The sequence below is a fragment of the Aspergillus ambiguus genome, assembly GCF_047715705.1.
Source record: "Aspergillus ambiguus strain CBS 117.58 unplaced genomic scaffold BDV59scaffold_65, whole genome shotgun sequence".
In the NCBI taxonomy this organism is placed as follows: Eukaryota; Fungi; Ascomycota; class Eurotiomycetes; order Eurotiales; family Aspergillaceae; genus Aspergillus; species Aspergillus ambiguus.
Window position 1 is genome coordinate 15,763 of NW_027395578.1, and position 24,373 is coordinate 40,135.

The window sequence follows — 24,373 nt, forward strand, 5'->3', positions numbered from 1 at the left end:
ATTTGGTTGAATCCATAATCCCAATTCAAGGACACTATAGTATAGGGTGGATTAGAATGCAGGACAAGTAATTATAGTACATTCCATATCTTGATAATTTCAATCATTATCGGATATGCTGAACATAATCCCGATGCAGAAAGCCAAAAAATTGAAGGAGGAGCGGCTATTTCCCTCTCTGAACGTTTCTCCTATGGAAAAGGTTATGTTTCCTAGTTACCTTAGGCTTACTCAAAAGCCAGTCACCGTTTAAAATACCCACGAGAGATGCCCACACAGAATTATAACTACCTTATGGAATGGTGGGTGCCCTGAAGCCTTCAACTGTCAGTTGCTTGGACCTTGAGAGGCTCTATGTAAGTTTTCTTCGCAAGTCGGGTTTTTTTTTTTTAGGAAGGGAGGACTAACCGTCATACATTACCTACCGGAGTTATGGCATTCCTAGAACTTTTGATCAGTTGGGAAGATGCTACACCGTTCATAAATCAGGTTCAAACGTATCAGTCCCACTGCGACATTCCTGCGAACATTTCCTGTAGGCCATTGCTAACTCTAGGAGTGAGCTTGAATTGGCGGTCGCGGTATCTTTGACGGGATGGCTTCGAAAATCATCGCCCTTGCGATATATTGAATTAAAGTATTTCAAACGATGAAGGATAAAGTCGAGCTTGTATTAACCGCGCCTTGGCACTCTCTACTGGAGGTAAAGCTTGGGAGACACAGCCCTAATCTCCACGTGGGCTGTCATATTGACCCACTTCACAGGGGACACGGCAGTGATGGCCCAATGAAGGGTACATTTCTGTGATTTTCTTACGCCACTGCTTTGCATGATACTGAGCTATTCTCTTTGTAGCATAAGCCAAAGACTGGTGGTGAAGCATTGGTTTTCTGGTACTCGTGCGGGTAGTTAGTAGGCTGTCAGTCAGCCCTGGTTCAAAATATGCATTGCTTGAAGGACCAAAAAAAAGGCACTTTGCTGACTGTAGCTGATGCCATCTACGTATCCAGTACTTTCTAGAGGCAGACACGGTCTGATTCTATAAGATGGAAGTCGTTATCAGTCACGTGTCACTCGCTTACCGCCCTATCATTGGCCCCCGTTTCCCACAATTCACCCGCTAATTATTACATAAGGCGGGCGGATGAGTCATGCCGGCATCGGTTTTATCCATCATATCAATTGTTGAATCATCTCCGACTTTCCCCCAGAACTTCCCATTTCCTCCTCCAGTCCCTCATACACATCGCTGCTGACCTCACCATGGCCGATAAGCCCCGTGTCTGTCTTGCGTACTCCGGTATGACTTAACCTGCGTCTTCAATGCTCAATTGCGCTAGATCGTAGCTAATCTGAGAAACTTTTAGGCGGTCTCGATACCAGCTGTATCCTCCGCTGGCTCATTGGTACCCCTCCCCTTCCGATCCAACGTAATCGACCAACAGACTAATTCGGATCAAAGAGGAGGGTTATGATGTTGTCTGCTTCCTCGCCAATGTCGGTCAGGAAGAGGACTGGGCCGCTGTTGAGGCGAAGGCCCTCAAGATCGGTGCGAAGAAGATGATCATCGAGGATCTCCGTCGCGAGTTCATCACCGAGCTGTGCTTCCCCGCTATCCGTAAGCGAATTGATACTACACTGTTACGGGCGACGACTGATTGATTCCGACAACAGAGTGCAATGCCATCTACGAGGGACGCTACCTGCTCGGTATGACTGGCCCTGTTATCGGCATCCTTGAATCCCACCTGTTAACAGCATATAGGCACCTCCCTGGCTCGCCCCGTCATTGCTCGTGCCCAGATGCGCGCTGCCCAGCGTGAGGGCTGCCAGTTCGTCAGCCACGGTGCCACTGGCAAGGGTAACGACCAGGTCCGTTTTGAGCTGGCCTTCTACGCTATCCAGCCTTCTATCAAGATCATTGCTCCTTGGCGTGATCCCAAGTTCTTCCAGCGCTTCGCTGGTCGTAACGACCTTCTTGACTATGCTGCCCAGACTGGTATCCCCGTCACTTCTACCAAGGTATGGCCTATATTAATCGGAATCCGATTTCTTTGCTGACAAGATGTTATGTGTAGGCCAAACCTTGGTCCATGGGTTCGTATCTTCCGCCGGGAAAGTCGCCAGTGTATGCTAATTTCACCTAGACTCCAACTCTGCCCACTGTAGTTATGAGGCTGGTATGTTACTCAAAAAGAGCAGGTTATGCCCGCAAGCCGCTAACCTTCTTATAGGTGTCCTGGAGGATCCCAACCATACTCCTCCCGCCGATATGTGGACCATGACCCAGGATCCCATGAACGCTCCCAACGAGCCCACCGATCTCACAATCCATTTCGAACAGGGTATCCCTGTCAAGGTTGTCACTCCTGACACCACCTACACCGATCCCGTTGAGCTCTTCAACTACCTTAACAAGATCGGCTACACCCATGGTGTTGGCCGTATCGATATTGTTGAGAACCGATTCATCGGTCTGAAGAGCCGTGGCTGCTACGACTGTACGTTTGATGACCATTTCATTGTCTATGATTATTCCGGTCTTTGAGACTAATAGATACGCAGCTCCTGCCATGACCATCCTCCGCGATGCTCACCTTGATCTTGAGGGTAGGTCGACCTCCCACCGTCCTGACATGATAAAATCTAACTTATGATAGGTCTTGTCCTCGACGGTCAGGTCCGCGCCCTCCGTGACCAGTTTGTTACCCACAACTGGTCCATCCAGCTCTACAACGGCTAGTAAGTGTGTTTTATCTTGTCACATGATCATATACTCACACCTTACTAGCTACTTCAGTGCCGAGCGCGAGTTCATCGAGAACAGTCTTAAGTTCTCCCAGCGTGTAAGTTTAGAGCCCTCCACTCACCGATGCCGATGCTTATGGACCATTAATAGCGTGTGAACGGTGAGGTCCGCCTGCGCCTCTACAAGGGCCACACCTACATTCTCGGCCGCTCCAGCAGCACCGAGAAGCTCTATTCCGAGCAGGAAGCCTCCATGGACTCTCTTGAGGACTTCGAGCCTACCGACACCACTGGGTTTATTGCCATCTCTTCCATCCGGTAAGTTGTGACGTGACTGATGAACCTCGTGCCAAGGGTTGAGGCTAATTATCCCGCAGGCTGAAGAAGTATGGTCTTCAGAAGGCCGAGGAGGGCGAGAGCTTGAGCCGCGCTTAAATCCACTCATTCATACGTCGAGTCTAATGACCGTGGCGAGAGCCGATCCTCAGGGTTGCATGACGTGAGATAGACTGGATACGCAAGGGTAATTAAAAATAAATCTATACATAAACTTAACGCGATATGTGGATTATGGCAGTCTGAATAAAAAGTTTGCAAAAAGAATCCGTTGACAAGCACATAAATACCTCTGGCATTTCTTCCACCCAAGAAATAAGGCAAATCACAAAGCGCAACCCTCAGCTCCGGACAGAAAGCGGAACCAACATGCTAGCGGCAGGAGACGGATCGAGACACCATTATGCGTATGTGCTGTACTTCCTACAGGCTCTCGGATACAACTTCGATATCTGAGACTTCTGCGCATATGGCTTTACAATTTACTATATCGTTTATTGGATGGAGATACCTGTGCGTGGGTGTCACTGTTCCAAGTTCCTGGATGCTATCCAATTGCCAGATATGTTCAGAGGCAGCTTCGTTCTACTCTCTAATCAGCTTCTATCAAAGCAGCCTTGTGGCCATACAAATTGTGGCACTTGAGGAAACTATATATTGGATTGTGCTCTTCGCTCTCACCTCTTGGATATACCCGATTACACTACTAGAGCCTAACCTAGCCTGTGATGGAAGGCAGGACTGATAAATCATAGCCCTTCTCTGCACATTTGTGGAATGCCCAAAGAGCCCCCAGTGTCGTTATTCCTTGCGTGGATAAATAGTACTTCGTCACCACGAGTGCCGACTTTCCCGGCACCTTTATTGCCCAAACGGCTGTTGTAGAAACCTTGGGGCTATGATACTGGTTAGACGTATGGACCTCGATGAGCCATAGGCGTGGTCAATCACGAGGGACTATATTGTATAAGACTATATTGTATAGGTCTCGGGTTATAGTTCCGAAGCGCCGAGTGCAATTAATCTGATCCATGTGAAACGGCCATCAGATGATGCCAACCCCTTTTTGTCAATGTAATCATGTCGGGCTCGTACGAGTTATTGATGGAATAATGTATTGGTCCTCGGCCCTGAAATAATTTAAAATCCGGAGGGGATTGAAGGATCTGAGCTTTTTGCCGAGTCCCATGCCGGTACTCCTCTTGTGGAGATCGGTTTCTTAGCGCTTGATTTGAAGTCACCTATCCCAAGATTCTGAATCGTCGTTGAGCATTTGCAGGGCCTCCCCCTGTTTGCATTGCTCATATTTGGCCCTTGATCGAAGTTCAACTCAATCCAAGCGAATAAGGCGCCCTGTGAACCAACACTCACCCAAGTCCTGTACTCAGACGCTGTGGCGTTGGAGGCGTTAAATAACTGCATGAACAATGCCGGTACTTTTCCTTTCTGGAGGCGGATGCCCTGCATTCCCTCGGTCATGATCATGAAGAATGACACACGCCCACGCATCGGCCAGGGTTACTCCGTGGGGAAACCAGTTTAGTTCTGCGGACCGTTTGTTGCGGCGCTGCGCTCTACTAGAACAAGTAGCGCCGAAAACATGTCACTTCATCTATATCATATACCAATGAGCGCCGCTTCATGCTGCTCTGACATGCCCAATTTACTCCGCTTTACCATGTCACGCGTGTCCCTGCAAATGGAAGGTCTATATTAAATACAATGTAGCTACATACATTGTTATACGAATCTGGGGCTTTTATAAATTGTTTCCACGCGCTGGTGGCGTTCTTCTGACGACTCAGCGGTGACCTGGAGTCGGAGATATACTCACAAATCTTTTGATAGCCACTACAACTTCAATCAGTGCCATCGTTCCGGCTTATGAGCCTAACTCGCTTCAGAGACCGCCGTTTTTCTTCTGGTAAATACTCCCGACAGTATGCCACAGGGAGGCATATAAAGAGATGTTTCGCTCGCGGATCATCTATTAAACTGCTCCTATCATCTACATCATCTGCCAAAAAAAAAAAAAAAAAATGCAAACGCTGCGATCCACCATATTCATTAGCGGTCTTCTGGCCGCCCAGGTTGCTGCTCACGGTCATGTAACCAACATCGTGATCAATGGAGTTTCTTACCGAGGCTGGGATATCAACTCCGATCCTTACAATTCCAACCCACCTTTGGTTGCTGCGTGGCAGACCCCCAACACCGCAAACGGGTTCATTTCCCCAGATGCATACGATACGTCCGATGTAATCTGTCATCTGAATGCAACCAACGGCCAGGGTCATATTCAGATAGCTGCGGGAGACAAGATTAGCCTTCAATGGACTACCTGGCCAGATAGCCACCACGGTCCAGTTCTCGATTACCTGGCCAACTGCGGTGGCTCTTGCGAGACGGTTGACAAGACAACGCTAAAGTTCTTTAAGATCGACGGCGTTGGCCTTGTGGACGAGACCACCGTGCCAGGGGTGTGGGGAGACGATCAAATGATTGAAAATAATAACAGCTGGATGGTGGAGATTCCGCCCACTATCGCACCCGGGAACTACGTGCTCCGTCACGAGCTGATCGCCCTGCACGGCGCCGGGAGCGAGAACGGTGCCCAGAACTACATGCAGTGCTTCAACTTGAAGATCACTGGGACGGGAAGTGTGCAGCCTTCTGGTGTCCTCGGCACAGAGCTATATACCCCAACTGATCCGGGGATCCTGGTAAACATCTACACGTCAATTAGCTATATTGTGCCGGGACCTACACTCATCCCGCAAGCCGTGTCAATCGTGCAATCTAGCTCGGCCATCACGGCGTCTGGAACTGCGACAGCCGGCAGTTCCAGCGGTGGGACCACCACTTCAGCCACGACGACTTCATCCACAACTCTCGTCACGACGACGAAGACTTCTACTACGACAACGAAATCAGCCACAACTACTAGCAAAGTGTCAACAACCACCGCCGCAGGGGGAACCCAGACTGTGTATGGCCAATGTGGTGGAACTGGATGGACAGGCGCGACGGCGTGCGTGGCTTCGGCTACTTGTACGACGTACAATGCCTACTATGCTCAGTGTATTCCTACTAGTACCTAAGCTGGACTGTTCTTAATTCAGAGTATGGGGTGGATGATAGGTTGGAATCTGCAATAGTATGTTATTAAGTGACCGGGAATATTTTGTAGAGTAAGACTACGTCAGGGTTGCTATTTACCTCCCGCTTCTCTCTTTCTTCCATCTCCAACTCCACCGCCATCATGAATCTCCTCGCGATCATCTTTCACCTCATATTACGTTTCATCAGCCGTCTGGGCAGTCCCCATGATGGCGATTTGCTCTACATTCAATTCCAAACCTTCTGGATGACCTGCAGCCAGAACGAGAAACATATTAGTAAGGAGTCACTTTCCCGCCTGCTTCTTTCTCTCATCTGCGGCATCTCAAGTAGCCTAGTAAGCCACGATTGTACAATACACCACTCCCATAACTGGAACTAAATGTCCAAGATATGCTACATCATGGGCCATGTCTTCCCAACAATGTTCATTCTCGAAAGCGAGCGGATGCCCACGCCATCCCGTAATAATGACAACGAGCAGCAGAAAGAGCAGAACTACGGATCGCCCGTTTTCCAGAGTCCCCTAAAAGCCTTCAACTTTCTCTGCAACACCGGGGGTACCCCCATGGTTTTCCGCGGACTCAGCACTGGCGTCATCTATCACCTATGCCTATCCTTTCTAAAAACGGTACTTCACGATTTAGTAGGGCTTTCTATCCTTGCGAGAGCTCTCCTGGACATAATATCCTGTATCCTCCTCTCCGAGTTACACCTATCCTGGACCCATGCGACAATCTGTGCCCGCAGAAACCTGTTCACCCGACCAGTGCACAATGCACGGCGCTGGTCAGCCCTATTGATCCCGACTCTTGTCTATGCCACCGCAGGCGCAGCTATGCTGCGTCTCCCTCATATCGTCTACCGCTCCGGCAATCTTATCTTTCCTTACGATTCCGATCCCAAGGAACTTTTCCCGCATCTCATTGCCTTTGGCGAGGTCTTCACACTTCTCCCACGGGTGCTCATTCGCGTGTTGGTTCTGATCCCCGCGACAATTGCCTTGACGCTCGTTGAGGCGCGGTTCTTAGACGATGAAGAGGCGACAATCCTGCCCGATGCAGCAGGCCGGCGCCGCGCCAAGATGCGCGATTTTGCGGAGGGGAAGATGCGCCTGGTCAAGAAAGATAATGTCAGACAGGGGGTGTATCGCTTTGTACGTGGAAAGACATTTATAGGACTGTGTCGGCTGCATATAGTGAGGTCTACGACGGTTTTTATTACTGAATGTGCTATTTTATGGGCTGCGTATGCTTTCGGAGTGATTTCCCTGCCAGAGGTACTTTACGCTTCTTAAGTCAGTTGATGTCCGGCACTTCCTCGAGAGACTGTAAGGCCTTGGGCTTACCGGAATGGTCGGTGAAGATGGGTATTTAAATGTATTTATAATGATATCTGGAATCCTCAAGCTTACCCTTAATACTATGTGGAGTCTTCTTACATACATGACTTCATGGCGCTTTCTCAAACCTGCTGCTATTTTCATTTGATTCTAGCATGCAAGATGCCAAAATCTGTTGACTCTCCTAAAAGTTTCATGAGAAATTCTCTATTTCAGTGACTGCTAACCCATAGATGGAACTCCTTTCATCTTAAGAAAGCATATCCTCTTCATAAGGATTCTCCTCCAGCCGTCCTTCCCCCGTCTTCTTTCTTTTATCTTCCATTCTGGCGATTCCCTGTATTTTATCCTTTTCATACAGGAATTCGTACGCCTTCTCTTTCGCAGTTTCACTTTCGCTTCTCTCAATCCTTCGTGACGCATAGTATCCGTTGAGGCGGCATTCTAACGTCCAATCGAGCTTAGTATCATTGGCGGAGTTGGCCAGTTTAATCCAGAAAACCCCAATTCCACAGATATCTTCATATCTACATATCCCAACGTGGGCAGAAAAATGTTCCTAGTGGAGTATCTCATTGCAGACTTCAGGCGCACTTTAACCGATAGGCTGTTTCACTTCTATCCCAGCCATCTCATTTTGGTTCTTCCCCGCGGGCAATTCATATTGATCTCTATCTTACCACCACGAAGAAAACATATAACCTATTATTTAAACAGAAAATATTTTATTCTCCACCAGGAAACCGTTGCAAACCTACCCCTCCCACCCCTCAATCGCACCAGCCCATCAGCTATGCATCTCCCAGTAATTTTGGGGTCGGCTTCATTATTTCTCGCAGTAGCTTCTGTGTCAGGGCTAAACGATAGCAACACAGCCTTCGGTGGAGATATCCTCGAACGCAATGAAGCCATTCAATCCCAGTTCCTCTTACCAGGAATACGCGGAGTTAGAAAAATGACCGACGATGAGGGGGAGAAATTCTTCCACCACTACTGGCAATTCTCTGACACAACACCACTTGTCAGCACAACCTTTCTCCAAGACCAGCCCTCGGAAGCACTCGCAAAAGCAGAGACCGATCTGCTATCCCGAGTCTATACTTACCGACCGGCTGTTCCGGTCGATCATCCGATGCCGCGCAGCGGAAATCTGTCACCGCTCTTGCGGCGCGATTTCCAATGTCCCGCCGACACGCATTCTTGTGCCGCCATCAACCGCCCAGAAAGTTGTTGTAGCCGGAGAGAAACGTGTCAGTTAGTAAAAGACACGGGTTCTGGTGATGTCGGGTGTTGCCCCCAGGGCCAAAGCTGTTCCGGCAGCATCGGAACATGCCAGGCTGGATATACCAACTGTGCAGCGTCTCTAGGAGGAGGATGCTGTATTCCGGGATATGAATGCGTCACTGGGGGATGTATGTTTCCCTTCGCTTTACCACTCCGTTTCCTTACATCTCGGAAAAATGCATACGAGCCTATGTTAACAACGACCAGGCGCAAGGGTATACACGGTAACCATAACCGCCCATTCAACGGTCATGACATCTACCATCACCGCCTCCATGTCTACGAGTACATCCACCACCGTGACAACCAGTCAGACTGCAACGTCGACAGGCGATCTGGTTCCGCCGGCCCGGCCCACGAGTCTCTCCACCGCAACCACCTCCCAAATGACGGGTGACATCTGCCCGATCGGATTCTACGCCTGTTCCGCAGTGTACCGTGGTGGATGCTGCCGCACTGGACGTGACTGCGACACGACGTCGTGTCCGACGACATCGTCGTCAATGATCACCACGGACGGCCGCACGATCGTCGTTCCGGCGGAAACGACGGCACCGGCCGTCGGAACAGGAGGCGGACGTTGCGCGAGTGGATGGTTTAGCTGTGCCGATACCGTCGGAGGAGGGTGTTGCCCGACGGGCTATGCGTGCGGGTCTAGTTGCACTGCGGTTGCGACGTCGACAGTGACGGGGACCGTGGCCAAGGAGGCACCCAGGAATTTGGGTAGTCGGATGAACGTAGCGAGTTTGATGACGATTCTAGCGGTGTCGATGGTGTCTTTTGTGTTAGTATAGAGGTAAGATTTGAGTGGGTAGATATTAACACAGCTAAACGTGTGATATACTGCGGAAGCCCGAGGTTGATCGTAAAGAGCAAGGATGTCTGGTACATTGCATTCACGAAGGAGCATGACCGTATACCGTGAAAGTAGAGGTCTGACTGCATAAGAAACCAAGCGTGGAGAAAAAACACATAAAAACCAAAAGACTCCCCCTAGATTGTAAGGACAATCATATATCTTCCCAAATCACCGGATCGACTTGTGCATAACTGCCTGAAAAGCAGTAGATAAGGTACGCCGCAATCAAACCCCATTGGTAAATCCACTGCCACCAGCGTTTGTGTCAATATGAACAGATTCCATAAGCCCACATACTTCAAATAACTTCTTTGGGCCCACGCCCTCTGGAGTTCCTACGACTCCCTGAGTCTTCAGATGCTCCAAGGCTGCCTTAATTCCCAGATACGCCGGTGCCAATGATGCGAAGGAAAATATCATGATCCTGAACCCCATCTCTTGCGCCTCCTTAGTTGTGATTACCGGTCCTGCGCCATTTTCAACCATGTTCAGAAGCAGAGGCCATGGGGCAAGATCTTGTACTGCCTGTCTTGCCTGTTCCTTCGATGTGAAGCCCTCGAGCAGGCCGACATCAGCGCCTAAAGCTCGGGCAGCTTTAAGTCGACGAATACATTCATCGTAGCCGTGCTGCTGGAGGGCGTCGGTGCGAGCAATCAGAACAATATCGGAATGTAGACTGTCCTTGGCCTGCTTGGCCGCTCGGATACGGATAAGGTACTCATCCAGGCTTACTACTTTTTTGCCCGCGAGGTGTCCGCATCGCTTGTTTTGGATCTGATCTTCAATATGGAAGCCAGCAACACCGGCTTGGATATATTGCTGGACGGACTTTGCAACCATGAGGGGCCCTAGCATGCGGTAAGTAATTGTGGCATTCAAGCTTGCGAATAGCAGACAAACAAGGGTCGTACCACCGTATCCGGTATCCATATCAGCAATCAATGGGGGCCCGAACGGGTCCAGGTTGGCTATCATTTCGGCGTTGGTGCGCATATCATGCAGTTGCGCCAGTCCAAGATCTGCCATCCCAAGTCTCGATGCCGTGGTTCCAGCTCCAGTCTGCAAGATTAGACTTCTAAGCTTGACCTTGTTATAGATACTGAGGCATACCATATACATAGCCTTGAAGCCAAGTTGGATAGCAATCCGTGCAGACAGTCCGTCGTAAACTCCCGGGCAAATGATCAACTCATTTGACTCGCGCAGTTGACGCCGTAACTTGGTTGCTCCCGTGAGCATGTTAACAGAGACGGATGGCTCATATTTAACGCCATTGATCTCGTATAAACCATTCTTCTCCACATTGATGGTGATCGCAACACTGGACGTCTGGGACGGGTTGTCTTCTACCTTCATTGTAGGCGTTCGGAATTGGGGACTGAAAGATAAAAATCAAAACAAAATCCTATCCTGTTATTTGAACGGGTATCCTCAGCATTTCCTGCATGGACGGGGCTTTTTATACTGCTCTCCGGATGGAATATCACCCGTCGGACGAACCGCCGAACCATTGAAGCTGAACAGCGTGGGGGGTGCTCTCTCAGCGGCAATACCTGCAGAATGGCTGAATGGTGAGACATTCATGCTGCGCCAAGGAGCATATTCCAGATGTTATCAACCTTCTTTGGCTACCGACAAGTCTAGGTTTTCCCAGAGAAGCAAGAACATGCACGTAGCTAATTGCGAGGGCGTGTCATGGAAGCGCAATGGAACTTTATCCATCAATAGGCGTTCAGAGCCGTGCTCTAGTTGTGGCATTGGCAACGTCTCTAGGAAGCATACAATAGTCATGGGAACAGGTCCAGACCGTCATGCAGGAGATATCCCCCGAGGAAACACGCCAAGGTCATCTCGGGACATACCTTGAAGTAATGGGTACACTAAACGGCTTCAATTTTTCGCCATAGTAAATATCACTCTACCGGGAGCATCATCATCACGCGCGCCCAGACTATACGTAATTGGTCTCTGAGGTTGACCACCCTTGACAATCGAAAGGCAAAATTGGGCAAGCCTGAAGTATATCGGCGAGGAACCAAGGACCCTTAATTTGCCGCACCCTGCCTCGCCGGGGCCTACAGCGAAAATGTCCGGAGCTCGACAAAGCCGGAAGAGGGGAATTGCGAGGGAGACAATCCCTATCACAGGTACGGAAGGTTGTCAGTCTACTGCGTGTACGTACTACTCAACTCCAGACGGAGACATACAAGTGTTTTGAAGTCACTCTCCACTTGTTCATCTCCTCTGGAGTGGCTTGCTGAACGAGGTCTGTGACACTTATTAGCCATGAATCTCACTTGTTTGGAGTAGCCTCGCTGCCCATATCATGGTAGGCTTATCGCGATGAAGGCTCCTCGTTCTTCCACATCGCCGTCGGTCCTGGTGCTTTGCAGCCGAGAGCCTTGGCAAACCCAACTCCGCCCTTGGCATCGCTGGAGGTTTCTACTTCGCCAAATAGAGCGGGATATTATGCATTGGGGGATTCATCGCCGCTAATGGCGAATTCGTGTAGTTCGGTACAACTGATATGATACCTAACGCGGAACGGAACTCATAACCCTTCCCATAGTAACAAGTTTGTCGGAGGGCATGGCGCAAATTCCGCAGCTTATCGCGCAGAACCAAGACTCTCGGCGTATGGCTAAAGGATTCGGTCCGTACCCGATGGCTGCATATCATCAAAATTCGATGGCGATCTTCCGGAAGAAAGCAGCAAATTACCCAGTTGGCTGTCGAGGCCTGGCTTATGGTTACATCGCCTCAGACAACTGCATAGTCTCCTTTAAGAATGCTTCTGATATTGCTTGGCTTGGGCGTAGCTGAGTATATCATATCTGCAGTTTGCTCTCTCTAAAAGAGGGGCCAATTACTAGGGTATCACGCTACTCGGGCATCTCAGAGTAAATTCTCGATATATCAAGGACCGAGCCTGGGTTGAACATTTACGAGACCGGGACCAACGCAGTTACATTTGGCTGACTCTTTATCTGACAATCGGCCTGTCGTGCTCGCAATGACAAGTCTCGACCTTAAAAAAGATTGGCTTGGCAAACTCAAGACTGATATCACCCCGAAGCATGCTGATAAACTCCTTTACGCTTGCTGTCTCTGTTCGGGGCTAGTAGACAGTACCCTCTACAATGGTAAGCATTTACGTACCCTTAGATTACGCCAGAAGCTAATAGCCACAGCCTACAACACATTCGTATCCATGCAAACTGGTACCTCCTCGAATCACAAGTGATTTGCTCCCTGTCTTATAACTGCCATAGGAAACACCATCTTCGTCGGCCTAGGAGCTTCCAACCAAAATTCGCGCCCTTATGGCTGGGCCCGGTCCTTGACATCGATCGGATGCTTCGTACTTGGGTGCTTCCTATTCGCCCGTCTGAACAGTGCCCTTGGCCCCAGGCAGCGACGCACATTGATTATCTCATTTTTAATCCAATCTATTGTCCTCATGGTTACAGCCCTCTTAGTCCAGAGTGAGACTATCCCGGGCATTCAACAGGAAGGCAAAATTCATATGGAGACTGAGTGGAGCCAGGAAGCAGCCATAGTGTTGCTGAGTATTCAGTCAGCAGGACAGATTGTCGCCAGTCGCGCTCTTGGCTATAACGAGATCCCAACGGTTGTGATTACTAGCCTGTTATGTGACCTAGTGTCAGACCCTAAGCTATTCCTTCTTCAAAACAAGAAACGGGACCGACGGGTAGTTGCTTTTGTTCTTACTCTTGCGGGAGCGATTGCTGGAGGATGGATCACCAAGACTACAGGAGACATATATGCTGCGATGTGGCTAGTCGCTGCCATCAAGTTTGTCATCAGCGCGGCGTGGGTGTTCTGGGAAGAAGATGTTGACAGCCATTGACTGTAACATGATAGAGACTACATATCATGAAGTGATCTGATATCCAGTCGGAGATACAGAGCGTCGATTGCCGGTTATGGGCTGTGGGCTGATCTACAGATGAACTAAAAAGGGAATGCCGATCTTGCATCGACTCTTCTGGCGAAGCGTACAGGAACGAACAGACTGATCCAGAATATGAGACTTCCCTTGATCACTAGGTCTGTATTGGGTCAATCTTGCTGTAACGAACATGTGGTGGGAAGCCGTAACATATCGTTCCAACAAACTAGTATTATCTTGATCGATTCTGGCTTCTAACCGTGCAGTATCGCCTTGGTCTCCTCCCCTAGGAAGTGGTCTATGATCGTGTCCAGTTCTTAACATGATATGGATATCTGCCAACGGAGTAATAATCCCAGTAAAAGCTCCACGTGCCGGTATGACACCCGCAGTTTGACCGTTAAACTGTAGCAGTACGAGACAACGCTTCTTCCCTCATTTCACCTTTCACGTTGACGTCCAATAAGTGAAGAAGCCATTTGTACAGTATTGATGTCAAGAACTCTGACGTTTCAGGTAGGAAGAAGCAGCTTAACATAAGCTGCGGCAGTAGCGGAAGCATATGCCTGCCAGATTTGTTCTTATCGGACTCTGCATAATCACAAATATCGCGAATGACTAGGCACTGAGCAACGTTCATTATGCCTGCTGCATCCGCTTTAATGAAAAGTACAATATATTTCCGGGCCAGTCGGTCTTTTTACGCCGCAGCTTTTATAACTTGGTTTCCAGATGCGATAAAGCCGTAGTGGATTTTCGGCTGGCTTCTAGTATTGGTTCGTTTGACTTCTACGCAACCCATATGCCCAATAAATTCCGCCATTTATGAGGACAGTCTTTTGCCGGAACAGTTTGCCTCTGTGTGCCTGGCTTTGCATACCCTGGCTGAAGATCTGAGATAGTCTTGGTGTATGGCTGAAGCGGTTCCGAAGTAAGATCCGGATAAGATCTTAGATTGCTAATGGCATTGAGTAACGCATATAGTGGGGGTGGTAGTGATCCCAGTCTGAAGTGAATATATTAGCCAAAGATAAGTGGGAAAAGGCCAGGGGATAGCCAGAGAAATATTGAGTGATCCGATGTCGTGACACACCGTGCAGGACTCAAACCGTGGTAAGTCTGGACCGGCAGTTTCAACATGAGGCCGGCACGTACGCATCAGAGTTCTACGTCGGCAATATCTCTTCCTTCTACGTCACTTTTGGCAAAGACATCCTCACTGGGAGGTCCAACAAGCCATTATGGCTTCCCTACCGTTCAAGCCCTGATCAAAGTCGCGTGGCTGCTCCCATAGAGAACGTCCCGGAACCTGTGGCGCCTTTGCGCGATATCGACGCTGACTAGGAATACGTGATCACGCCTTTGAGCGTCATGCTAGTCCCGGCAACAAGTGCAGCGATCCCGGGCTGGTCCACAAGGAGGGTTGTTCCCTCTGCGAGCGCGGCACCAGTCCGCCCTCAACATCGCTAGATACTTCTACTGCAAAGAATGGAAGGGCCTACTCCATCCTTGACCGGGACACTCACTATGGTGAAGATTCCGCGGAGCTGCGTTGCCGTCCGTGCTCTCATCCCGGCTATCAAGGATGGTCTCGCTATCCGCATGCGGATAGACGAGGATACGAGTGCCACGCCCGTCACAGAGCATAAGGATGATTATTCAGAAGATTCGCGGAGTAGCTTCGAAAGAGAGATCGAGAAGTTGTTTGGCGGGAGGGGAGGGGGGTTCAATCATCTCCGTTGAAGTATGAAGCAAACAAGGTAAAGCCCCGTGGGGGAGAGTTTATCCCCCGATTTGGGTTTAGCCGGTGAGCGGAGTAGCCACCGAGACTCTCCGACGGATTACTCATCGCATCTCCATCCTGCATTCCTTCGCTTCTCCTCCTCTTTCTCCTCTCTCCCTCCGCTTCAATTCCCCTCCTCGTCACTCGTCGCTGTCCAACATCATGTCCCAGCAACCGCAGCAGCAGAAGCCCCTTCCATTCATCTACCAGTTCGCCGCTGGTGCGGTGGCTGGTGTGTCCGAGGTACGCCCACGTTCACCGTCACCATGCCATATCCACCTACTCCCGCTAACTCATTGACCTCAGATTCTGGTCATGTACGACCCTAGTTCCCTCAAATACCCGCAATTGCACCAATTCTAACAATCCAGGTACCCATTGGACGTCGTCAAGACTCGCGTGTAAGTTCTGTCGTCCGCCCGCCCCCACACGATCAACCAAGCGCTAACCCAACTCTCACAGACAACTCCAGAAGGGCGTCGCCACCGCCGGTGAGGAACACTACAATGGCATGTTCGACTGTCTGCGCAAGATTGTCAAGAACGAGGGGTACGTCCAGCTCTCTCCCCAGCCCCGACCCCGACCCCGACAGTCAATAACCGATAGCACATAGAGCCTCCCGTCTTTACCGCGGTATCACGGCGCCGATTCTCATGGAGGCGCCGAAGCGCGCGACCAAGTTCGCCGCTAACGACAGCTGGGGCGCGTTTTACCGGGGTCTGTTCGGGGTGGAGAAGCAGACGCAGAGTCTGGCGGTGCTGACGGGCGCGACGGCGGGCGCGACGGAGTCGTTCGTGGTGGTGCCGTTCGAGCTGGTGAAGATCCGTCTGCAGGACCGGGCGTCGGCGGGCAAGTACAACGGCATGCTGGACGTGGTGAAGAAGATCGTGCAGGCCGAGGGCCCGCTGGCGCTGTACAACGGCCTCGAGTCGACCCTGTGGCGCCACATCCTCTGGAACTCGGGCTACTTCGGCTGCATCTTCCAGGTGCGCGCCCAGCTGCCCAAGGTTGAGCCTGGCAACAAGACCGAGCAGACCCGCAACGACCTCATCGCTGGTACCATCGGGGGTACCGCCGGTACCATCCTCAACACCCCCATGGACGTCGTCAAGTCGCGCATCCAGAACAGCCCCAAGGTCCCCGGCCAGACTCCCAAGTACAACTGGGCCTGGCCCGCCGTCGGTACTGTCATGAAGGAGGAGGGCTTCAGCGCTCTGTACAAGGGATTCATGCCCAAGGTGCTGCGGCTGGGTCCCGGTGGTGGTATCCTGCTCGTCGTCTTCACGGGTGTCATGGACTTCTTCCGGAAGATGCGTGGCGAGTAAGTGGCGTGCTTGTTGCTGTTGTTGAAAATAGATCGTGCATGTTAGATTTGGAATCCATTCGTACAGCAATTACTACGGCTACAGAGAGATCTTGCAAAATCTTTCAATCGACGTGTAAGCAACATCATATGCGGTATGATCGAATCGACTCAAGAATACACAAGGATAACGCGCAGTATTAATTAGGACAACGAAACAAGGGTATCGATGTAGTAGAATCCACAATGTAGAACGTCCTCAGCCGGCGAAAGCGCGGCCAGAGCAAAAAATAACTTGCCATCGCAAAGAACAACTCAACGAGTAACAAAGTAGTGTTCGGCCTTGGGCACCATTATGTGCGAAGAACATGTATAGTGTATAGCAAGTCCGATCCAGGGAACAATTGCATCAAGCAAAGACGAGAAGAGAAGAGAAGAGCGTTAAGCAAGACGATAATCAGGGAGAAAACAGGAAAAATGATATCCATAATCAGCAAATATCCAATTAGTCTGATGTCAAGACTTCCGCGTACGCCGGTCAACCGCACCGTCCCTCCGTTTGACGCCTTTGTATGCAACAGGTCATGACATGCATCATAGAATCAGTCACCGAGCCTTGGAAGAAGAATCTAGTTCATCTCCATGGCATATTCGTCTTCTTCCTTGAAGCTCATCCCGGCGTGACCCGAGCTGCTCCAGTACTGAGCCTGGCCAGCCCCATTGCTCGTGCCGCCGCCGTTGAATGGTGGGCTGAGACTCTGGGGACTCAATGTACCGTTGCTGGAGACGGGGTCACCGGCCAAGTTTGTGTGCTTGGGAACGCGGAGCCCTGTGCCCGGGGCACGGCTGTAGGCAAATGAGTTGGGGTCGTTCTTCTCCAGCGCATCGAGGATCTCTGTTCGCATCCTTTTCTCCTCTTCGGTCTGTTCAAATGGCCACGTTCCACCGAGGCTGGAGATCAACTCCGCAAGCTCGGACTCTTGCTGGATTTTGACATGCAGGGCCCACATCAAATCCCTCATCCAGCCCACGGCACCGTTCAAGATATCTCCTTTGTTGGGACCTTTCTCTTTTTCTTCAATAGGAAGGCCCATGGTGATGTTGCCAGCGGTGGCGCGACGGCCGTTCCCTCCGGCTAAGAGAGACGTAGCAGGGTTGGAGCTTGAACCGGTGGCGGACATGGCGGTGTTGTTGACCAACTGCTTCCGAACTTTGTCATCCTCCAGGCGGTGTTGAGGGACGAGATGGGACAGATCCTGGATACGCTCATTGATATTGTCCCGTCGCCGTCGCTCCACAAGGTTATGAGAGGCTCGCCGGCGGCGTCTTTTGGCTTCTTGGGACTCCAAGTCCTGCGCGGAGCCGGGCATGTGGGTATCGACCTTGGCAGGCAAGGATGCGTGCTTTCCGGACTTCAGAATCTCCGAAATACCCGCATGATGCGCATGGGGAGGGGAAGAGATGGGAGACTCCACGCCAAACGACTGGGCACTTCCTGGCGTACCATCCCACTGGTTGGACAATGTCTTCTGGTGCCGGTGGTGGAGGCCGGTGCGGATCGGCTGAGTCGGAAAGCTGCCCGATTCCGGGGTACCAAGGGCCAAACCCCCCATGGCGGGAGTCTTGGGAGTCATCGGGCTGCGGCCCTCAGCGGGACGGTCCATAGTCTGCAGGCTGGGTCGCCCTTTCGCATTCATATAGTTCTGTTCGAAATGGGAGCCACTTTGCAGATGAGAACCGGGCTGTCCGTGCTGCATAGCGCGGAACTGCTCGTAGTTGAAGCTGTTGTGCATGAATGGGCTGTGCATGGGAGCACCATCCGGCGTGTTCGAATACATCTGCGACATCTGGCCCGGGTGGCTCATAGAAATACCGGCACTGGAATGCTGATCTTGCATAAAGTTCATACTATCCCCACGCTGGATCCCATTTTGGCCACTGATCTCCAGGTCCAACAGCTCATCGGTGTCAATCCCGGAGTTACCGAAGTTGAAGCTGGATGACATGTTCTGCTGTGACCCAAAAGGATAGGACATGAATCCGCTGTTCTGCATGGTTAGTTCGGAGGGGTCAACACCATCATTGGTGTTCCCAAATTGATTGTAATGCGACATCATGAAGTGATTCTGATCACTGCTGAATTCGTCAGGATCGGGTTTGATGAAAATGCTCGCCTCAGTCATTGCGACGAACGTCGATGAGGTTCGGGAACGTGAGTGGGGATCGCCTTACGATGCAGATTTCTTAATCCACTGGCTGTGTCCTGGGTATATATGGACGCCGGGAATCTCACGAATGTCGACCGAAAAGAGGGGAGATAAACGTTTCGGTGTGAGACAATCTCCGGCTTGTATCGGCTTGCAGCTCTGCAGGCGAAATACTGGAATGTGCAAGGGTTCGGAGGTTTAACAAGGCGGCAAGGAGTTGGGCCGAGGCATGAAAGGTATGAGAAAAATCGGAGAGCGCGGGCAGTAATGCCTGTGGAGGAGAATGAGTTAATAAATAGGTAGCTGATGGACGCTTCAAGTACCCCGGATCTTGGTGCGACAATCGGAAGGCAATGACCTGGGGGGGGAATCCAGGGGGACGAGGGGCGAGTGAGACAGGCAAAGCGTGGCAAGCGGAGCATTACCAACCTTAGAAGGATGATGAAGTAATGAACACAAGGGGACAGCAAAAGGCTCCTTGGGAGACGGTTGTGGCGATTGGACGGCAAAAACAGCAGAGTTTGCCGTGATGCTAGGGATGACTGGCAACGGTAGGTCGCGGGGAGAAGAAAGTCAGATTCGAAAGCGGCCAAGTCGGCAAAAATGCCAGTCAAAAGCTGGGCCACCGACGATCGGAGAGAACTAGGTGAGGATCTGTCGCTATGAGTAACACCGAATCTGGGGAGGGAAGCCGCAGAGCGCAGAGAGAAATAAACAGAGGTAAAGAAAGGGGATGCGTGGCCATAAGCGAAAAGAGGAAAGAAGAAATCAATCGATTGATAGTACTATGGGTTGAACTGGGTCCGCGGAGGCGATGGGGCTGGAACCAGGCCAAATGATTAAGCACGAACCGGGCTTGAAGACGGACAAGAAACCGGGCCCAACAGGAGGATTCCTGGTTGAGTATGCGGAGGACGATAAGTCGGATGGAGGGGTTTATGGATGACAGCCAGAGGCGATCGCCCAAGAGAGGGAAACGAACAACGTGGAGAGAAGAAGAGAGAGGGAGAGAGGGTAGAGAGAGACGGAGAGGGAGAAGAAGTGGGGGAGAGACACTCAGAATAGAACCAGAAGGGCGGTGAAGCCGGGCATTATCCCGCTGCCTCTGCTGCTCTGTTGCTTCTGGCCTCCTTTTCTTCTCATCCCATGTAGATCTCTCTGTTGTCGTTACTCCCTCATTCTCTTTCGTTCTTTCTTTCTGTCTTCTTCTCATCCCACTCTCCTCTCTTGGCTGATCTCGCTCGTTTCTCCCCATCGGCGGGGAGACTCACCCTCGGATCTCTCTTCTCCGCTCCACCAGGATGCCGTTTAGGGCAAAGGGATCGTCGAATAAGCGCCCTCCGACCGGTTCATCTTCCGTGCAGAGCTGATCGGGGTTTTCCCCGCCACAACTTCCTGGGGCACAGACAGAAAGCCCGAGTCTGGTAAGTTCGTCGTCTTCCACACTTTCTCCGGAGAAATCCCCACGCGGGGCGAGGGGATCCCTCTCTTCTCTTTGGATGGCCACACATGTAGGTCGATGGAGGGATGGAATAAACAAAGTATAAGCAGAAGAAAGGGCGACTTACCGAGTATTATGCAAGTATCTCTCTCAGAATGAGCACGTTCGCAAGAGCGACACTGGTTATCCCTAGCGAGATGTCAGCTTCGGGCCATCCGCCATATATACTTCGTAGAAGACTGTGTAAGGAGACCACTCTGGGGAAGCAAGCTGCAGTGCCTCACACGTGGCAGAGACGAACCTCAAGTCCGTCCAAGTCCAATCAAACAGACAGTCGCTGCGGAAAGAAGCAAACAACGCGAAGCGCAACCCATCCACTTCGCAAGAGCCTCGTTCAACCGCAGCCAGGCAGACACAGGCTTGGCCGAAGGACAATGAAAACCAACCACAGGGAACAGGATAACCGAAGAGAATGGGGACGAGGAAGAAGAATGGAGAAAGAGGCAGGATAAGGCGTGGTGAGAAAGAGGGGAATGGGTTACTTACATACGACGGTGATACGCCTTGCTCGATTCAATACGGCGCTGAAACGAAGGGGCTCGAGCTCCCTGAGGCGAAATCCAACGCAATCTCACTCCGGGCTATCCTTCAGGAAAAGGAACCATGAGGAGAAAGGCAAAAGGTGGAATGGGATCACCAAGGTAGCGCAGTGACAAATGTAGATGTAGAAGGGATATCCTGACTTGATCAAACACGAGTCGATGTAGTTCGCGATGGATCAAATGGAGCAACCAAATGAAAAGCAGAGGAAACAAGATGCAGGTCAGACTGACGAGGGGAGGGAGACTTTAAAGAACTCCGAGGCGTTCTTTGCAGGCTCTCATTTGATATATCACAGCGATGGTCATGCAGGGTGTCGATCCTCAACGCGACGAGGCTTAACAGGATTTTTGCTATTTTACGATTTTGGGAATAAATATATTATTGTTATAATTATTTTGTTGAGGAAAAAAGAAAAGAAAAAATATTATTCTGGCGATATTTAAATACATTCCTACAGAAAAACGCAAAAGAAAATATGAAGAGGGTGTGGGGAGGAGCAATCAAATGAGACAAGAATCTGGGAAAGTAGAGACCAGTGGCAATCCCTGCCATCCAGAGCCGAAGCTATGTGAAGAAAATGGAGGGTATCAATACCGCCCACTGAAGATACCTAGTTTCGATCCTGGCAAGAAAGGGGGAAGGTGGTGCGCATGTGTAGAGGGGGGGTTGCGTATGGTGTAGGAGAAAGTCAGATAGTCTGGCGACCAAGGAGGGTTGTACAATCCGGATGGGAGTGAATACCTTTGCATCACAATCCCATGAACAGCCAGGTACTACTATATTTGTCACGTTCGAAGGGGAGAGTCATGACTCACAGGGCGTCAGCCTATGAGGTTTTTTTGGAGGGAAATTGTCTTTTGCCCTAAGTTGGTTCTATTTTGAGTCCTGGGCGATTTTGACAATGCGCAGAGATTATCCTGATTTTCATATGGAGGCAAATCTTTTTAGCAGACTAGCCTGGTTGTTCAGGATCTTTTCTGTCTCTGACTCCCCGGGTTTACGTACCGAACGGTGGCATCTGAAGGATATCAATCGAGCAATGTATCAGATGGCCGGTTCGGGCAAAGCTCAAACATACCTGACCATGATCACCGTGTCAGGCTGGATGACCTGCGAACGTGAGGCGGACTGAAGAACAGCCACAATAATACTGAATATTAATATTTTTGACATTATCATTACTGTCGTTACTGTTAATGTGATGGATGTGTTCTCGCTGTACCCACCACCTAGTATATACCTACGCACACTCAATCGAATAAACCGGGAATGGTTTCCACCTGCTGAGGACTCGTCAGCACAGACATGACATCACTCCATCGACACGCCTCCGCGCCCCGATCGTTGCCTTCTGCCTAGAAAGGCGGGTATTGAGGGAATGGAATGCCTGGATGATCGTGGGACCCCCATGTGGAAGGGATGGATACGGGAAATGATCTTCGTTTAGCCCCGGGGAAGCCTCAGATCATGGATGGGACCACTAACAAGATCGGCCGGATAGAAACGTCGCCGGAGTCGCTTCCACCCCGTCCCCATAAGCGGCATCGCTATAAGGAGGATTCGCGTTGATGAGTGTTAAGGAGGGTGATCAGAAACCGCCATGAAAGCATATTACGATGTTTACCTTGGAACGGTAAAGGACGAATCCAACTCTCCGGCGCGCCACGATCGTCCGAGCGTTGATGCTGACACACAGACGGCGGTCCGTGTCACAGTGCAGGTTGGAGATCCTGTCGCTTCCCGAGAGGAAATGAGAAGCGCACGCGAAAGTGGAGATCTGATAGGTGGAAAGGTATGGTGTATCTTAGGGAAATTCGCCCCGAGAGTCTCCGGGAATTTGGCGGTATCTGATTTTGCATTTTAGTTTGGTATATTCTATTTTAATTTATTTTTCTTGTTTGCTGAGTTTAGATAGATTAATGGTTCACACCCTCCGCCTGTTTGTGATTTGAAATCCTACATCATTGTTCAAGAATGTGGGGGCGCCTTGTTCAGCTATCCGATGAGGAAGAGGAATCTTCGGAGATACCCATGGAACGGAATGCTGTCAAACCAGTCACCTGGGAGCCTTCATCTACGCGAGGGGAAGAAAATACCCAAAGATGAAGTATAGATAGGGTTCGATGGTTTAACGTTTGAGTCCCGATTTTGAGATCATACCGGTGCACCAGGTACCAGAAGGTAAGAGGGAAAATAATAAACCACTAGATAGATAATTCTGGTCAATATGAAGTGCTGAAACTTCCGTAGGCATACCACCTCCATCCCGCAGATCGCAGGAATTCAACATCCCTACAGCGATGGAATGACGATACCCCCAAAGCGGAGGCATGTCTGGTGGGCTTTGGCTCCCGTGGCCCCGTGCCGTCCCGTCAAGGTTCGGAGAGCATGGCCGATTGGTATCGACCCACGGGCGACTGCAAGGAGCGGTTCGATCGGAGTGGTTTATTGTTCCTTCCATCCCGATGCGGGAAATTTTCTTGTTGAGATGGAGGGTGCGATAGTATCACCTGCGTCAACCTGCATTCTCGTGTGCACTAAAGCGGGTTGGAGGGAGGATACCATTTCCCCATGTTTTTGAAAAGGGCCGAAGAAACTCCTGGGGGGCGGGATGGCGACATGGGGGACCTGGTGAGAAGATCGGATATCTGATGGGATTCTTATCCGGCATCAAATCCCGGGCTGAAGTTGCGCCATTATGATTCAAGGGATAGAATCAAGTTCATGGAGGTTGTATCGGAGTACGAAGTACACCGACTGGCCAGTAGAACCTCAAGGATGATTGTTCAGCGAGGCGATAAATGATGATGGAGGGAAACTTTAACGGAGGAACTACGTAACATGTTTCTGATCGGGTTTTGATAGTGTCAATGGTGTAGTTCCATACCTCGAGACGGTGCCTAAGGTACTTCCCAGTAGGCTTCTGCAATCGACCGCTATTTCGCGAAGATCGACGGAGCTGAGGTCCTCTATCATCACCGGCTAAATTCAGGTCGCAGTGGATGTTACACGTCCCCAAAGCACCAATCCAACGTTTTTGGTGGTTTTGACGGAGTTCTTCTGAGACATTTCTATTTATTCGCCGTGCGCGAGATCTCTCTTGGAATAAAATGTTTCATTCCTGAAGACTTGATGGGAAAACTGGCATGTATCGTTCGGCGCATAGCGGAAACAGCGCTAAGAGAAATCACTCGAGAACTCTGTAAGCTAGAGGAATCTATTGAGGATGATCTTCCATGCCGCGCTGGAACTATTCTTGTCGCAAAGGAGGGTGATTTCCTGATTCAGACACTGCACGGTGTTTGGGCCACCAGCCAATCGTTTCCATCACTGCGGTCAAGGAGGGTAAGTCCGCCCGCGGTGATTGGTGGATGTAACGCCATGCCGGAGTGACCATCTCCCGATCAGGATTAGTGCCCTTCCCCGGGTCCCG

The 24,373-nt window shown here is 50.6% G+C and overlaps 10 protein-coding genes across 10 annotated transcripts; 7 read left to right on the forward strand and 3 right to left on the reverse strand.

Annotated features, from left to right (window-relative positions):
• The first annotated feature begins 1,074 nt into the window (after positions 1-1,074).
• On the forward strand, positions 1,075-3,766 carry BDV59DRAFT_189329 (argininosuccinate synthase). The gene is made up of 13 exons (XM_073691593.1): positions 1,075-1,301; positions 1,369-1,407; positions 1,464-1,619; positions 1,676-1,711; positions 1,767-2,023; positions 2,080-2,098; positions 2,149-2,181; positions 2,236-2,502; positions 2,567-2,611; positions 2,662-2,743; positions 2,793-2,847; positions 2,901-3,067; positions 3,127-3,766. The coding sequence occupies exons 1-13, from the start codon at positions 1,265-1,267 to the stop codon at positions 3,182-3,184; spliced, it is 1,251 nt and encodes a 416-aa protein (XP_073542821.1). The 5' UTR covers positions 1,075-1,264; the 3' UTR covers positions 3,185-3,766.
• Positions 3,767-5,124: 1,358 nt separating this feature from the next.
• BDV59DRAFT_211536 (glycosyl hydrolase family 61-domain-containing protein) lies at positions 5,125-6,186 on the forward strand (the record flags this gene model as incomplete). Its single annotated transcript, XM_073695823.1, has 1 exon — positions 5,125-6,186. One exon carries the CDS (start codon positions 5,125-5,127, stop codon positions 6,184-6,186), a length of 1,062 nt encoding a protein of 353 aa, XP_073542822.1.
• A 161-nt stretch (positions 6,187-6,347) lies between these two features.
• BDV59DRAFT_211538 (uncharacterized protein) lies at positions 6,348-7,604 on the forward strand (the record flags this gene model as incomplete). The annotated part of the gene is made up of 2 exons (XM_073695824.1): positions 6,348-6,542; positions 6,597-7,604. The coding sequence occupies 2 exons, from the start codon at positions 6,348-6,350 to the stop codon at positions 7,500-7,502; spliced, it is 1,101 nt and encodes a 366-aa protein (XP_073542823.1). The 3' UTR covers positions 7,503-7,604.
• Positions 7,605-8,093: 489 nt separating this feature from the next.
• On the forward strand, positions 8,094-9,671 carry BDV59DRAFT_189330 (putative GPI anchored protein). Its single transcript, XM_073691594.1, has 2 exons — positions 8,094-8,959; positions 9,039-9,671. The coding sequence occupies exons 1-2, from the start codon at positions 8,101-8,103 to the stop codon at positions 9,623-9,625; spliced, it is 1,446 nt and encodes a 481-aa protein (XP_073542824.1). The 5' UTR covers positions 8,094-8,100; the 3' UTR covers positions 9,626-9,671.
• BDV59DRAFT_149376 (isocitrate lyase/PEP mutase family protein) lies at positions 9,671-11,107 on the reverse strand. Its single transcript, XM_073687334.1, has 3 exons — positions 10,801-11,107; positions 10,602-10,749; positions 9,671-10,538 (listed from the first exon to the last, which is right to left on the reverse strand). Exons 1-3 carry the CDS (start codon positions 11,044-11,046, stop codon positions 9,916-9,918), a joined length of 1,017 nt encoding a protein of 338 aa, XP_073542825.1. The 5' UTR covers positions 11,047-11,107; the 3' UTR covers positions 9,671-9,915.
• A 1,407-nt stretch (positions 11,108-12,514) lies between these two features.
• BDV59DRAFT_189333 (YoaK family protein) lies at positions 12,515-13,830 on the forward strand. Its single transcript, XM_073691595.1, has 3 exons — positions 12,515-12,833; positions 12,882-12,911; positions 12,963-13,830. Exons 1-3 carry the CDS (start codon positions 12,704-12,706, stop codon positions 13,559-13,561), a joined length of 759 nt encoding a protein of 252 aa, XP_073542826.1. The 5' UTR covers positions 12,515-12,703; the 3' UTR covers positions 13,562-13,830.
• Positions 13,831-15,480: 1,650 nt separating this feature from the next.
• Positions 15,481-16,811, forward strand: BDV59DRAFT_149399 (putative mitochondrial 2-oxodicarboxylate carrier protein). The gene is made up of 5 exons (XM_073687336.1): positions 15,481-15,629; positions 15,693-15,703; positions 15,758-15,787; positions 15,849-15,935; positions 16,000-16,811. The coding sequence occupies exons 1-5, from the start codon at positions 15,549-15,551 to the stop codon at positions 16,709-16,711; spliced, it is 921 nt and encodes a 306-aa protein (XP_073542827.1). The 5' UTR covers positions 15,481-15,548; the 3' UTR covers positions 16,712-16,811.
• A 1-nt stretch (position 16,812) lies between these two features.
• On the reverse strand, positions 16,813-19,314 carry BDV59DRAFT_149394 (basic helix-loop-helix domain-containing protein). Its single transcript, XM_073687335.1, has one exon. It carries the CDS (start codon positions 18,870-18,872, stop codon positions 17,319-17,321), a length of 1,554 nt encoding a protein of 517 aa, XP_073542828.1. The 5' UTR covers positions 18,873-19,314; the 3' UTR covers positions 16,813-17,318.
• On the reverse strand, positions 19,126-20,321 carry BDV59DRAFT_149449 (uncharacterized protein). Its single transcript, XM_073687337.1, has 2 exons — positions 19,326-20,321; positions 19,126-19,167 (listed from the first exon to the last, which is right to left on the reverse strand). The coding sequence occupies exon 1, from the start codon at positions 20,149-20,151 to the stop codon at positions 19,507-19,509; it is 645 nt and encodes a 214-aa protein (XP_073542829.1). The 5' UTR covers positions 20,152-20,321; the 3' UTR covers positions 19,126-19,167; positions 19,326-19,506.
• A 2,530-nt stretch (positions 20,322-22,851) lies between these two features.
• Positions 22,852-23,649, forward strand: BDV59DRAFT_189346 (uncharacterized protein). The gene is made up of 2 exons (XM_073691596.1): positions 22,852-23,121; positions 23,191-23,649. The coding sequence occupies exon 2, from the start codon at positions 23,246-23,248 to the stop codon at positions 23,519-23,521; it is 276 nt and encodes a 91-aa protein (XP_073542830.1). The 5' UTR covers positions 22,852-23,121; positions 23,191-23,245; the 3' UTR covers positions 23,522-23,649.
• The last annotated feature ends 724 nt before the right edge of the window (positions 23,650-24,373 follow it).

Bases quoted from the DNA above. Each gene is read 5' to 3' on its own strand.
- BDV59DRAFT_189333 (XM_073691595.1), top strand. From the start codon at position 12,704: ATGACAAGTCTCGACCTTAAAAAAGATTGGCTTGGCAAACTCAAGACT. The intron at 12,834-12,881 runs GTAAGCATTTAC...TAATAGCCACAG, and splicing joins AGACAGTACCCTCTACAATG to CCTACAACACATTCGTATCC. The intron at 12,912-12,962 runs GTACCTCCTCGA...TAACTGCCATAG, and splicing joins ATTCGTATCCATGCAAACTG to GAAACACCATCTTCGTCGGC.
- BDV59DRAFT_189330 (XM_073691594.1), top strand. From the start codon at position 8,101: ATGTTCCTAGTGGAGTATCTCATTGCAGACTTCAGGCGCACTTTAACC. The intron at 8,960-9,038 runs GTATGTTTCCCT...AACAACGACCAG, and splicing joins TGAATGCGTCACTGGGGGAT to GCGCAAGGGTATACACGGTA.
- BDV59DRAFT_189346 (XM_073691596.1), top strand. From the start codon at position 23,246: ATGACGATACCCCCAAAGCGGAGGCATGTCTGGTGGGCTTTGGCTCCC.
- BDV59DRAFT_149394 (XM_073687335.1), bottom strand. From the start codon at position 18,872: ATGACTGAGGCGAGCATTTTCATCAAACCCGATCCTGACGAATTCAGC.
- BDV59DRAFT_189329 (XM_073691593.1), top strand. From the start codon at position 1,265: ATGGCCGATAAGCCCCGTGTCTGTCTTGCGTACTCCG. The intron at 1,620-1,675 runs GTAAGCGAATTG...TTCCGACAACAG, and splicing joins GCTGTGCTTCCCCGCTATCC to AGTGCAATGCCATCTACGAG. The intron at 2,503-2,566 runs GTACGTTTGATG...ATAGATACGCAG, and splicing joins GAGCCGTGGCTGCTACGACT to CTCCTGCCATGACCATCCTC.
- BDV59DRAFT_149449 (XM_073687337.1), bottom strand. From the start codon at position 20,151: ATGGGGAGAAACGAGCGAGATCAGCCAAGAGAGGAGAGTGGGATGAGA.
- BDV59DRAFT_149399 (XM_073687336.1), top strand. From the start codon at position 15,549: ATGTCCCAGCAACCGCAGCAGCAGAAGCCCCTTCCATTCATCTACCAG. The intron at 15,788-15,848 runs GTAAGTTCTGTC...CAACTCTCACAG, and splicing joins GACGTCGTCAAGACTCGCGT to ACAACTCCAGAAGGGCGTCG. The intron at 15,936-15,999 runs GTACGTCCAGCT...GATAGCACATAG, and splicing joins AAGATTGTCAAGAACGAGGG to AGCCTCCCGTCTTTACCGCG.
- BDV59DRAFT_149376 (XM_073687334.1), bottom strand. From the start codon at position 11,046: ATGAAGGTAGAAGACAACCCGTCCCAGACGTCCAGTGTTGCGATCACC. The intron at 10,750-10,800 runs GTATGCCTCAGT...CTAATCTTGCAG, and splicing joins GCTTCAAGGCTATGTATATG to ACTGGAGCTGGAACCACGGC. The intron at 10,539-10,601 runs GTACGACCCTTG...ACCGCATGCTAG, and splicing joins TATGGATACCGGATACGGTG to GGCCCCTCATGGTTGCAAAG.